At 48.5% G+C, this 12578-nt stretch overlaps 1 protein-coding gene across 1 annotated transcript in view; it reads right to left on the bottom strand.

Annotated features, from left to right (window-relative positions):
- The window catches only part of DNMT1 (DNA methyltransferase 1), a 29258-nt gene extending 17386 nt beyond the window's left edge, over positions 1-11872 (bottom strand). Inside the window, exons 1-10 of the mRNA XM_008053629.2 lie at positions 11844-11872; positions 10521-10605; positions 8800-8834; positions 8325-8406; positions 4544-4578; positions 4178-4223; positions 4006-4086; positions 3826-3935; positions 1318-1436; positions 848-940 (exon numbers count right to left, since the gene is read on the bottom strand). Of these exons, the coding sequence (XP_008051820.2) occupies positions 848-940; positions 1318-1436; positions 3826-3935; positions 4006-4086; positions 4178-4223; positions 4544-4578; positions 8325-8406; positions 8800-8834; positions 10521-10541 (622 nt within the window). The 5' untranslated portion in view covers positions 10542-10605; positions 11844-11872. The remainder of the gene's footprint in view (positions 1-847; positions 941-1317; positions 1437-3825; positions 3936-4005; positions 4087-4177; positions 4224-4543; positions 4579-8324; positions 8407-8799; positions 8835-10520; positions 10606-11843) is intronic.
- Positions 11873-12578: the final 706 nt, after the last annotated feature.

A 12578-nucleotide genomic window follows, 5' to 3' on the forward strand; every position in this document is an offset into this window, starting at 1 on the left:
GAAGGATAGCCAGAGCCCAGCAGGTCGAGGCTGCGGTGGCCGGGAGTGGCCACTGCACTCCAGTCTGGGTGACGGAGTGAGACTCCAACTCAAAAATAAAAATAAAAATAAAAAAATAAAAAGCAGTTTGAAGGCCAGGTACAGTGGCTCATGCCTGTAATCCTAGCATTTTGGGAGGCCAAGGTGAGATTATTAGAGCCCAGGAGTTCAAGACCATTCTGAGTAACATAGCACGACATCTTTTCTACAAAAATAAAAAAATTCAGCCAGGCCTGGTGGTGTGCACCTGTAGTCCCAACTACTCATAAGGCTGAGATGGGAAGATTGCCTGAGCCCAGGAGGTCAAGGCTGTGGTAAGCCTCATAATCATGCCACTGATCCTCAGCCTGGGTGACAGAGTGAGACCCTGACTTGGAAAAAAAAAAAAAGGCAGGATAGCACTTATGGTAGCCACAGGGCAAGGATGAGTTTATCAAACTTACCAGTCTAAAAGTCATTCCGTACCCAAATGTCAAAAACACAGAGCATGATATATCCCAGCTAACCCACTCTGGAGTGGCCTGTCCAAGCCAGTCAGAGAACAGAGCCCAGCTGAGTGGGCTTCTACTGAGCTCATCTCTGGTATCATTCCAGGTTTGAATTACAAGAATAAAACCTGCTCTTCTAACTGGAGGGTCAGTTCCAGGGCCATCTATAACTACAGGAGAGGCCATCCTGATTGGACTAGGCCACATGGCATTCTGCAAGCCTACTAAGATATCCCAGCAAAGTCCACCTAAGCCCAGAAGGATAGAGCCATGGCCCTTTTCCAGGGCCCAGAACAGCCTACAGTGGGCCACACACTTACAGGTGCTGAAGCCGATGAGAGCCTTTTCACCTCCATCAAAGCCAGTGATCCACCATTCATTTATAGGGCCAAGATTTTTGCCATTAACACCACCTAGGGCAGAAAAAGAAGAAAAACCATTTCCCAAAAGGAAATGAGAGCTATGACCCATATCACAAGGCCAGGTGGTACTCCGAGGGTCCAGCTCAGCTGACATCTCATATCAGCCATGCTGGGTGGTCCTCAGAGCCATCACAGCGGCTTTGCCTACAGCTGTTCCCAGCACAAAGTCTCAAGCCCTCAAGCAACAGCTCCAGCTGACTACTGCTTTGTGAGTTATGTTTGTTTTTTAAAAATATCTGTCCCCAGGTAATCCCCACAGGTCCCCTCCTGCTCTGGGAGTTTTTCTGTCCTCTCAATAAATCCTGCTTTCTCACTTAAAAAAAAAAAAAAAATCTGTCACCAACATAACCTTAGAACATTCCACCTACCTTCAAGAGAGGGGTCATCATCATAGATGGGTTTTGCAGAGCCAGAAAAGGAGAGTTCAACGTTCTTCTCAATGAGGCCAGTGTCAATGGGGCACAGATGGCCATGTTTACAGTACACGCTAGACAGGAGGCAAAGAGTGTGCTTACTAGCTCAGCCATGAAGGTGGGCTGTGGCACAGGGTAAGACCAGGCACGAGGCAGGGGACTAAGTGCAGGTCCTCGATCCAGTCATCTTTTGGGGTGCGAGAACATTAGATTAGCCCTGTGTTCTCTCACCCAAACAGAGCTTCTACCTGACTCTCCCATCTATACATCGAAGTACTTGCCTACAAAGCTAACAGCAGGAGGTCAGTCAGTCTTATAGTGGGAGAAACCCTGGCTTCTAGAACATTCTACTACGATGTTGTGTAACCACCATCTCTACTTAGCTCCAAAACATTTTTATCACTCAAAATAAAACCTCATCCCCATTAAGCAGTCATTCCCCACACCTCCCCAGCCCTAGCCCCTGGCAACCACCAATCTGCTTTCTGTGCCTACGGATTTACCTATTCAGGACATTTCATGTATGATTAGTTTTAGGTTGTCTGACTTATAACCTCAATAAAAAAAGTACTTTAACAACATAAAGCAGGTTATAGAATAGTATGAAAGAGAAGTACATCAGGGACACGCGAAGGAGGCTTTTGTCTCCCTTTGGGGGTAAAATCCCAGATTGCAGAAGGCACCCACAGTCCCACCGTCCAGATGCCCCTTGACATTTGGGAACACGTTCCTCACCAAGTGACAAGTCACGGAGGAGCAAGATGTCTTGAACTGGGCTTCTGCTCATACCCTCTCACCCAAGGCCTGCCGCCCCATCAGAGGTGCTAGACCATCCTCAGAGACCCTGTGGGCCTGTGCAGTCTCTGGAGAGCACCTCCCCCACGACACCACACCACCTGGTGCCTGGAAACCAGAAATGCTCATCTCTGAAGCTCATGTCCTTTTTAAAAAAATGAAAGCGTGGACAGCCCCAGGCGAGCTCCCCTACTACAAGCCAGACATGACCCAGAGACAGCCGCCAGCCCTGCCCTCAGGCCAGCGGAAATATGGGCACACAGAGGACACTCGTCTCGGGAAGACTTATGGGAGGGTGACTCAGGGGAGTCTGGGGGCTCCTTCCAGAGAAGATCCCAGTGGGCAGGACTCACAGTTCACAGGCCTGACCCTGCCAAGACATGCTCCCACCTGCCACTCTCAGGCCAAGTGCACAGGTACAGAGAGTCCCTAACAACCCAGCAGCGGCCCAATGCTAACAGGCACATGACTCCTGGGAAGTGTGGTCTCAGTGTCACCGCCCCCCTCTGGGAATGAGTCTGCAAAAGACCCGGACTCAGGGAGGAAGCCAAGACGCTCATGACTCTGGCAGCCCCAGTCCCAGTACCCAGCTCGCTGAGCCTCTGTCCTGAGGAAGGTCACAGAGAGGCCCGTGGCATGACCATCAGCTCTGTCCACCACAGTAAGCTGCACTTGTGCCATCAGTTTAGGTCAGGCCCTGGGGGTCACCGGTAAATGGACAGCATCGCAGCCCAGATCAGGATCCAGGTGATAGGGCAGGAGAGTGGGACACAACCACCAGCCAACCACAGAAAGCATGTGGGGTGCTGTCCTAGCAGGCATGAGAACCACCCCAAGTGGGGTGGGGTTCAGGTAAGGCCGCCAGGGTAACATCCACTTGAGACTTCTAGCAGGTGTTCCCGAGGGGCTCCCCTATTTTCCTCTCCAGGGAGAGAAGCCAAGTGCCAAGGCCTGAAGGAGACAGGCTTGCTCCTGCAGTCACCTCCCACAAAGAAGGGGAAGTGGGAAAAAACGCAACAAGGAGACAGGGGTGGTGCAAAGTACACAGGCAGGCGTCAGTCTCAGCAGGGGCCCAGGCCAACGCTACCATCTTCCCACAGAAACAGCTAGAATTGATGCCAAGACCTGCAAGGCCCTGCGTGACTCTGGCCTGCTCCCTTGACCTGTCCCCTCCGAACCCTTGTGCTCACATCCCCCTCCCACTGGGTGCTCAGTCCCTCCCTCCCCTATACCACCGAAGTCTCTGCTCAGGTCACTGCCCTTAGCTTCTAAACAGAATTTCTCCTGCCCACTCTTTCTGCCATGTCACCAGGCGTTTAAAACCTGCCATAGCCATGACAACCTGACATGTGTCCCTTGTTTATCTACCGTCTCCACAAAGGCATAGACCTGAGGTGCTCCATTCCACAACCTAGTGCAGAGCTGACCTGCATCTGGACACATGACCTTCAGGATGTGCAGACAAGACTTGGCAACACACCAGAAAGCCACCGGCAGGGTCTACCACGCCTTCACCAGCCATGGCCCTCATCTTGGAGCAGTTAAGAGCTTGAGAAACGCTGTAGATCAGATGCTAAAGAGCTTCCGCAGGGTATTAAGACCTTAGGCATCTTTAGGGAAGCGCCTGTTACCAGAGCAAATACACAGACTCACGTAAGCGCCGGTTACCTGAAGCACGTCAGCTTGTGCTGGGGAAGAGCCTCGTAACTCTCAAAGCCAGACTCGTTGGCGTCAAAGATGGACAGTTTCTCATTCGTCAGCATCTGGGGCTCATCCACCTGCGGGACAGTAGGCCACTGAGTGCAGGCATGAGGGATGAGAAACAGAAGCCAGAAAGAGCCGACGTACCGCATCAGGGGGGTGCTGAGCGTATTTGAGGTCAGGATCGTCCAGGTACTGTCCGCACTGAACGCACTTTGGAGGGTGGGTCTGTGGGAGCAGGAGCAGACGGCGTTCAGAAAGGCAGCTCCGCACAGCCCCATGAGTGCTGCCCCAGCTTTATTCCCAGATGCGTGCTCACCTTGGAGTTCACAACTGTTTTGGTTCGAGCCGTTTTCTTCTCAGTTCTGGGAACAAAGCACAAGACCGTTTGTTTAATCATTTCAGAATATGTTCAAATTGGCCCTGTCAAATTTCCACCTAACGCACCCGATGTAGGTGAGCACCAGTTGCTGCCATAAGGGCCGAGCACCGGGACAAAACGGCTCTTACCCTGAGAGGAAATCCCGCCCAACAAGGCAGAATCAGAGCTACTTGGTCCTGTATTTACCAACCTCAACGAAAGCTTAGGCTGCTCTAGCAATTTGCTAAAAAACTCTGTCTTTCATTACAGATAAATCATTTCAATGTTATGATCTGCTTTGTATAGACAAAGAGGAATTCTTACGGTCCTTTGGGTGTCGTTTTGCGCCTCTTCTCCTCCTAAATGGGGAAAACAAAAGAGGAGAAAAGGGTAAAAAAACCTTTTTCATCTGGATAGTGCCTCAGAGCTAAGAACTTTATGCAAGTGGTTATCACAAAACTTAGAGACAGGGAGGAGGACAGTGACAACCAGCAGATGAGACCTGACTCACTCCATCATCTAAAATCTTATTAACCCAAGACTGATAAGCACAGCCTTTGTAAAGATTCACAAGAGAGGCCAGGTGTGGTGGTTCACACCTGTAATTCCAGCACTTTGAAAGATGGAGGTAGGAGGTCTGCCTGAGCCCAGGGATATGTGGCCAAACTGGGCAACACAGTGAGACCTCATCTTTACAATAAATCAAAACAATTAGCAGGATGTAGAGGTCCATGCCTACAGTCTGGCTGAAGCAAAAGGATCACCTGAGTGTAGCAGGTCAAGGTTATGGTGGCCATGATCTTGTTTTTGCACTCCAGCCTGGATAACAGAGTCAGATTCCAACCCAAAAAAAGATTTACCATAAAAGAGACCAGTTTTTAAAACACTTAGCTTTCCTGTGTAAGTGATACAGGAAAGGGTGTGTGGACTAAGTTTTGTCCCCCGCCAATGCATATCTTAAAACCCTAAACCCTAGGCCGAGTGCGGTGGCTCAAGCCTGTAATCCGAGCACTTTGGGAGGCCAATGCAAGAGGATTGCCTGAGCCCACAGGTTTGAGACCAGCCTGGGCAATTTGGCAAGATCTTGTCTACAATAAATCAAAAAATTATAGCCGGGCTCGGTGGCTCAGCCTATAATTGTGCTTTGGGAGGCTGAGGTGAGTGGATTGCCTGGGCCTGCAGGTTTGAGACCCGTCTGGGCAACTTGGTAAGACCTCTTCACTACAATGAATCAAAAAATTAGCCGGGTATGATAGCGCGTGCCTGTAGTTCCAACTACTTGGAAGGCTGAGGCGGAAGGATCGCTGAAGCCCAGCAGGTTGAGGTTGCAGTGGTCGAGAGTGGCCACCGCACTCCAGTCTGGGCGACAGAGTGAGACTCTAACTCAAAAAAATAAAAATAAAAACCCTGGCCGGGCATGGTGGCTCAGCCTGTAATCCTAGCACTTCGGGAGGCCGAGGCAAGAGGATTGCTTGAGTCCAGGAGTTCGAGACCAGCCTGGGCAACATGGTAAGACCTCATCTCTACACTAAATCACAAAAACTAACTGGGCGTGGTGGCGTGCATCTATAGTTCCAGCTACTTGGAAGGCTGAGGTGAAAGGATCACCTGAGCCCAGCAGGTCGAGGCTGTGGTGGCCGTTGAGCGTGCCACTACCCTCCAGCCTAGGTAACAGAGTAAGACTCCAACTCAAAATAAAATAAATAAATAATAAAAACTCTAACCCCTACATGACTGGACATAGGGCTAATTAAGGTTAAATGAGTTCATATGGGTGAGTCCCTGATGCAACAGGGACTCTCTCCCTTATAAAAAGCAAAGAGACACCAGAGTCCAGTCCCCCACATGCAGGCATTGAGGAAAGACCATGTGACAACACAGTCAGAGGCTTCCCAGAAACTAACCCTGCTGGCACCCTGATCTCCCACTTCCAGCCTCCAGAACTGAAAGACAAATGTATGTTGCTTAAGCCTCATGGTCTGTGGTATTTTATCAGAGCAACCTGAGCAGACTAAGCCCAGAGGAAATGTGTTTCTAGAATTATTTCGGGTAAATGAAGGAAAGCTAGAACTAGACCATCACTACTTTTCAACTCAAACTGAGATAACGGATCTAGGTAATAACAGTGAAAAGCATGAGGTAGAAAGCGGAGGAAGTTTATGATGGGTAGATGGGGCGGGCAGCTCCTGGGCCCAGCCATCAACCTTAATATCACTGGAAGAGATGACTGTGCTTCCCAGTGGGACACAGCAGGGGCACTGCCTGGGAAATCCTCTCGAAAACAGAAGCCCTGCCTCTAACCAAGCAGTTTACAGGGCTGGAGGGAGATGCACCTGCCCAAATCTAGACCCAGGAAACCATAGATAACTTCCCACACATTATAAATCAAAGAAGAAACAGGATAACTAGATAAGATTTTTAGGACAGATCTCAACCAAATCCACATAGACCTTGTTTGGGTCCTTATTCAAGCAAACTATAAAAAAAAAAAAAACTCAGACAACCAAGGAAATCCAGAGGTAGACTAGATAGCTGATATTACAGGAAGTCCCCAACATCCAAACAAGTTGATTCCAAAAGCATGTTTGTAAGTACAATTTGTTTTGTTTTTTTTTTGAGTTGGAGTCTCACTCTGTCACCCAGGCTGGAAGGCAATGGCACACTCCTGGCCACCGCAGCCTCAACCTGTTGGGCTCAGGCAATCCTTCTGCCTCAGCGTTCCAAGTAGCTGGAACTACAGGCACATACCACCACACCCAGCTAATTTTTGGATTTATTGTAGAGATGAGGTCTCACCAAGTTGCCCAGGCGGGTCTCGAACCCCTGGGCTCAGGCAATCCACTCACCTCGGCCTCCCAAAGTGTTGGGATTATAGGCATGAGCCACTGCGCCTGGCCTTGTTTTAAGTCCAACAGAGTTAACCTAGGTACTCAACTAACACAATCAGCTATGTGGTACTGTATGTATTTAACAGGCTATACAGGCAGCTGGTAGGGAGAAATAATAAATAAAAAAAGCCGGGCTCGGTGGCTCAGCCTGTAATCCCGCGCCTTTGGGAGGCTGAGGTGAGTGGATTGCCTGAGCCTGCGGGTTCGAGACCCGCCTGGGCAACTTGGCAAGACCTCATCTCTACAATAAATCAAAAATTAGCCAGGCATGGTAGCACGCGCTTGTAGCTCCAGCTACTCGGAAGGCCGAGGAGGAAGGATCGCCGGAGCCCAGCAGATGGAGGCTGCGGTGGCCGGGAGCGGCCACTGTACTCCAGTCTGGGTGACAGAGTGAGACTCCAACTCAAATAAATAAATAAATAAAGGCAAGTGTGCATCACTAAAGTTCGTAACCTGAAGGTTGCTATGTAGGGGACTTACTGTATTGTGTTATGTACGATCATGGTGATGTGTTTGTGTCTAAAGTGAGAGTCCTTTCCTCTTAGGGGTATTTCGGCTGTCGACACTTCCGTAATATGTCTGGGATCTGTTCCACATCATTCAGTGGAAGAGAGAACGGGTAGGTTTGGTTGAAACGTGCTGGGCCATAAGCTGGTAAGTGTTGAAGACCCATGATAAGGACATAGAGGTTCACCAACTTATTCTGTGTTTGAACATTTCCATAATAAGTTAAAAAATTCTTTTTTAGGATCTCAGAGTAAGACAGATCCTCCTGTCACTCAGGCTAACTCCTGGCCTCAAGTGATCCTTCTGTCTCAGCCTCCTCAATAGTTGGGAGTCAGTAAGTTAATTTGCTTTTTTAATCATTTTAATATACCCCAGCAAAGGGGCTGTATGAAGTAAAGTGAAATCAAAAATCCAAGTCTTTATCTTTTCTTTTCTTTTTTTTTGAGTTGGAGTCTTACTCCATCACTTAGGCTGGAGTGCAATAGCACACTCATGGTCACCCCAGCAATCCTTCCATCTCAGCCTTCCAAGTAGCCGGAACTATAGGCGTGTGCTACCATGCCTGGCTAGTTTTTTGATTTATTGTAGAGATGAAGTCTTGCTAAGTCACCCAGGCTGTTCTCAAACCCATGGGCTCAGGAATCCCCTCACCTCGGCCTCCCAAACTGCTGAGATTACAGGCTTGAGCCGCTGCGCCTGGCCACCTTTACCTTTTCATCCTCATCTTTTTCATCAGAAACATGTGGATTCTCTCTTTCAAGTTCTTTTTCTTCTGGTCTCCGCTTGGCAGCTCTGTTGAGTAAACAAACACATGGCAAGTATTAACCGGAGAAGCAATACTGCCAACTGGCACTGAAAATGACAAGCTAATGCCTCCCTATAGAAAAGCAAATATTCATAGGGGCTCTACAGCACGTTGTTGACTCGTCTTCCCAAGACAAGGCCTCAGAGGCCCCAGTGGCCCCCTCAGACATGGGGCCTGGTGAGAGGTGCTGGAAGAAACACACACAGTGCAGTGGCAGAGAGTAAGGACAGGCCCGGGTATGACTTAGTGTCCAGCCTGCCCAGCTGATCCAGACAGCACCAAAAAAAATCCCTGCACACTTCCACATCACCACAGGTTTCTAGGAACAGGTATTTTGTTAATTAAGATGATACAAAGGCACAAGCATTTTCACCACTTACAGATCTTTGGGTTGACTTCTGTGCCTCTTCTCATCCTGAGAGGAAGAGATGGGGGAGGTGAGAAGGCAAAGAGAGATGGGAGAGGTGAGAAGACAAAGAGGGGAAAAAATTAGTTTGTGACAGAGTGAGATGAAACGCAAACACCAAAGTTATTGGTTAAAGACCTGAGCACCGTGGAACTAGAAAACAGGAAGGCCTGGCAGATCTACAGGGTAGAGATAAGGGACTTAGATCCCGACCCACTATAAACAACAAGGTACTAAAGAATCTCCTAGACCAGGGGTGGGCAAACTGTTGCTGTAAAGGGCTAGAAAATAAGCATTTTCAACTTTGTAAGTCACATGGTCTATCAGAACTACTCATGTCTGCCACGATAGCACAAAAGCACCCATAGATGGTTATGTAAATGAAAAGGCAGGGCTCTGTTCCAATAAAACTTTATAAACACAGGCAGAGGGCCGGATTTGGCCTGTGAGCCAAAGTTCACCAACCCCTAATATAGGATAGCTCAATGTAGAAGGGAATACTATAAACATTTAGTTTATGTCAGCCAAAAATCCTACAGTTTCATCTGTCCCCTGATCAAGGATGGAGACTTTATGGACAGGCAGTTGCATAGCAGGGGAAAAAAAAATCAAACTTAGGAAACAAGTATGGAAAATTCATAAGAGTAGAAATCCCCAACCTGGTCACCAACTCCTTGTTATATACAGACAATCTACTATTTTCTGAGCCTGCATATAAAGAATAATCCCTTAATGATATATCTGTTTAGTTTGTTTGTAAAGCAACAAATCTATGAATGGATTTATAAAAATAGAAAAGTCAACAATGTTAGAAAAAGCCAAAGGTTTGGCTCACATCTCTTTCCACCATGAGGCAAAGTGCTGTGTGACCTAAGACCCATGCCAGTTTCCAACAGAAGACGGGCAGCATGACTACCCACTAAGTTCTCAGTAGCCTGAAGGATTCTAGGCAAGTACTGATGGTAAGGCAACCACATCTAAACAGAAAAGGGGAGGGACAGTAAGGTGCTAGCAGGCAGGAGACAATGCCAAGAGGCTCATCTACACAGGACCAGAACGAGGACCATCGGGTCAGAAGTGAGGATGGCCAGGACCAGCAAGACTGTGACCCCAGACTCCACTCTCTAGACCTCAACAGGCAGAGACCTCAGTGCCCGTCCTGTGATTCTCCTAGTGCAGCTCACCTCAGGTGATCTGGGCCCTGTCCCTAGAAGTCAGCCAGCAGGCCAGCCCTGCAGGCAAGTTTGCCATCCTAGACTTTTAGAGGCCCAACCCCAACTCCACAAATGATGCTTTAAGATTTAAACACTGGAGGTGGGGAACAGTTAGACTTAGGAGACCTTGGAGACTGGCAAAGAAGTGAGGTGTGGCTGACACGCCTGTCTGAGCTGACTGCACATGGAGCCCTGTCAGTGGCAAGGTCTTGAGAGCTATTCACACTTATCTCAACCCACAGCCCACAGGCCCTCTCCCACATGACAGTTGGGCAGAACAACCGAATGCTCACGAGCGTCAGGTGCAGACAGGCAGCAACAAACCCCAGCACCCAAGAGGGCGATGAGGGGACGTGCCCAGAGTCATTCCCAGGGTAAATGGGGCTAGATGTGAACTGAGAGTCCCCCCCACACCATCTCTCCTGACCACATGGGAAGGTAGATGAAGTGGAGTTAAGACATGTAAAGACTCTGCCTTTACCTTCTCATCTCCTTCGTCCATGTCAGCATGAGCTCCTGCACTGGCGTCTTTGTCCGGCTCCTCCTTGGGTTTCTGTTTAGGTATTCTGTCACAGAAAACAACACACACATACACACCAATCAGCTCAAGAAGCCTGGCCCCGTGCCGAGCAGGCCAACGAGGGCTTGTGCAGGCTCCTCCTCAGATTCAGGGCATGGGCTGTCTTTACTGCAGAAAACCTGGGAGGTGCTTATTACTTCAGGACCCACGGTCTTCAGAAAGGCCATCAGCACTGCCCAGGAATGTTCATCAGAAATGCCAGTGGCTTAGCACAAAACACAGACAAGGGGATTTCACCGATTTCTTGTGGCCCAATGGGAATCCTGCCTGGGGTGGAGGAAGACGAGAGCCCAGTCTGTGCAGGTTTGTGAGAGCTGGGCTAGCCTGCAATCTGTGCCAGTGACTAGGAAAAGCTGACTGCGCAGGGCCTGCACTGGGGCCAGATTCTCTGTCCCCCTCTGGTCTCAGGCCCAGTCTTGACATTTGCTTCAAGAAGGTTAAAAAGGGCTACTTTCCATTCCTGTCCTTGTGCTCTGCCATAGCCATGAAAGTGTACCCAGCCCAGCCAAGTCGGGGGAAGCAGAAGGTACCAGCCATCACCACCAAGCCAGGCCAAAAGTATCTGACAGCCACCAAGCTGTAGACTGGTGAGTTTTACAAATATTTACTGAGGCTGGGCTCAGTGGTTCAGCCTGTAATCCCAGCACTTTGGGAGGCCGAGATGAGTGGATTGCCTGAGCCCACGGGTTTGAGACCAGTCAGGGCAATTTGGCGAGACCTCATCTCTATAATAAATCAAAAACTAGCTGGGCAAGGTAGCATGCACCTGTAGTTTTGGCTACTTGAAAGGCTGAGGCGGAAGGATCACCGGAGCCCAGCAGGAAGATACTGGGATGGCTGTGAGTGCGCCACTCCACTCCAGTCTGGGCAACAGAGTAAGACTTCCAACTCAAAAAAAAAATACTCACTGAAGTCGCTGGACTCGGGGTGGTTTTGCTAGGCTGCACTATCACAGCAATAGGTGATGGACACAGCTGCTCATTCAATGGCTTGTCACTACCACAACAGACTGCTGTGTGACCTGCCCTTAGGATGGGCCTGGAGTCAGGAGAAGGAACTGAAGACTTCAGCTTCACTGCAGTGACCTTTCACAAGCAGAACTAACCAGACACTGCATGGATAGTCTGTGCCCAATGCTGTATCTTCACCCATTATTTTACCAGAACACTTAGGTTATCAATTAAGTTTCACAACATAAAGCAGAGGCATGTTAACTATACTTACAGTTCTTTGGTTTGACTTCTGAGTCTCTTTTCTTCCTAAGTAGGGGGGAAAAGACTAGTTAATTTTGCCCAAATGATCCTGGTCTTTCTATTAGTTTGTTCCATAGAAATAAAATACCTGACCTGATCCTATAGTCCAGCTGGTGAGAATAAAGACTGTCTACTTTCAAGACAACAATTTTCTTTTTTTCTTTCATGGGGTAAATAGACAAGAAATTAAACTCTTATAAAATAGATCCTATAATACTGCAGCTTAAGTATTTTTACCTCAAAATCCCTCTATCACCTGTCATCAGTAAGTGTTGACAACCTCACAGAAAAATAACTTCATTATAGAGAATCAATTTTGATATAAAGGAATTAAGCAAAGCTGGGCACAGTGGCTCACACCTATAATCCCAGCACTTTGGGAGGCCAAGGCAGGATTGCTTGAGCCCAGAAGCTCAAGATTAACCTGGGCAACATAGAGAGACACCATCTCTACAATAAAAAGAAATCAGTCAGGTGTAGTGGCACACATCTAAAGTCTCAGCTACTCAGGAGGCCGAGGTGGGGGAATCACTTAAGTTCAGGAGTTGAGGCTACTGTGAGCTGTGATTCCATCACTGTACTCCAGCCTGGGTGACAGAGTAAGACCCATCTCTTAAAAAAAAAAAAAAAAAAAGGCAATGTTTCTACCATGAATCTGCCTTTTTCCTTCTTCTTTTCTCTAATAAACTGTTAAGGAAGCCAGGCT

Source organism: Carlito syrichta, unplaced genomic scaffold (genome assembly GCF_000164805.1).
Source record: "Carlito syrichta isolate Samal-C Ts95f unplaced genomic scaffold, Tarsius_syrichta-2.0.1 Scaffold288335, whole genome shotgun sequence".
Classification (NCBI taxonomy): Eukaryota; Metazoa; Chordata; class Mammalia; order Primates; family Tarsiidae; genus Carlito; species Carlito syrichta.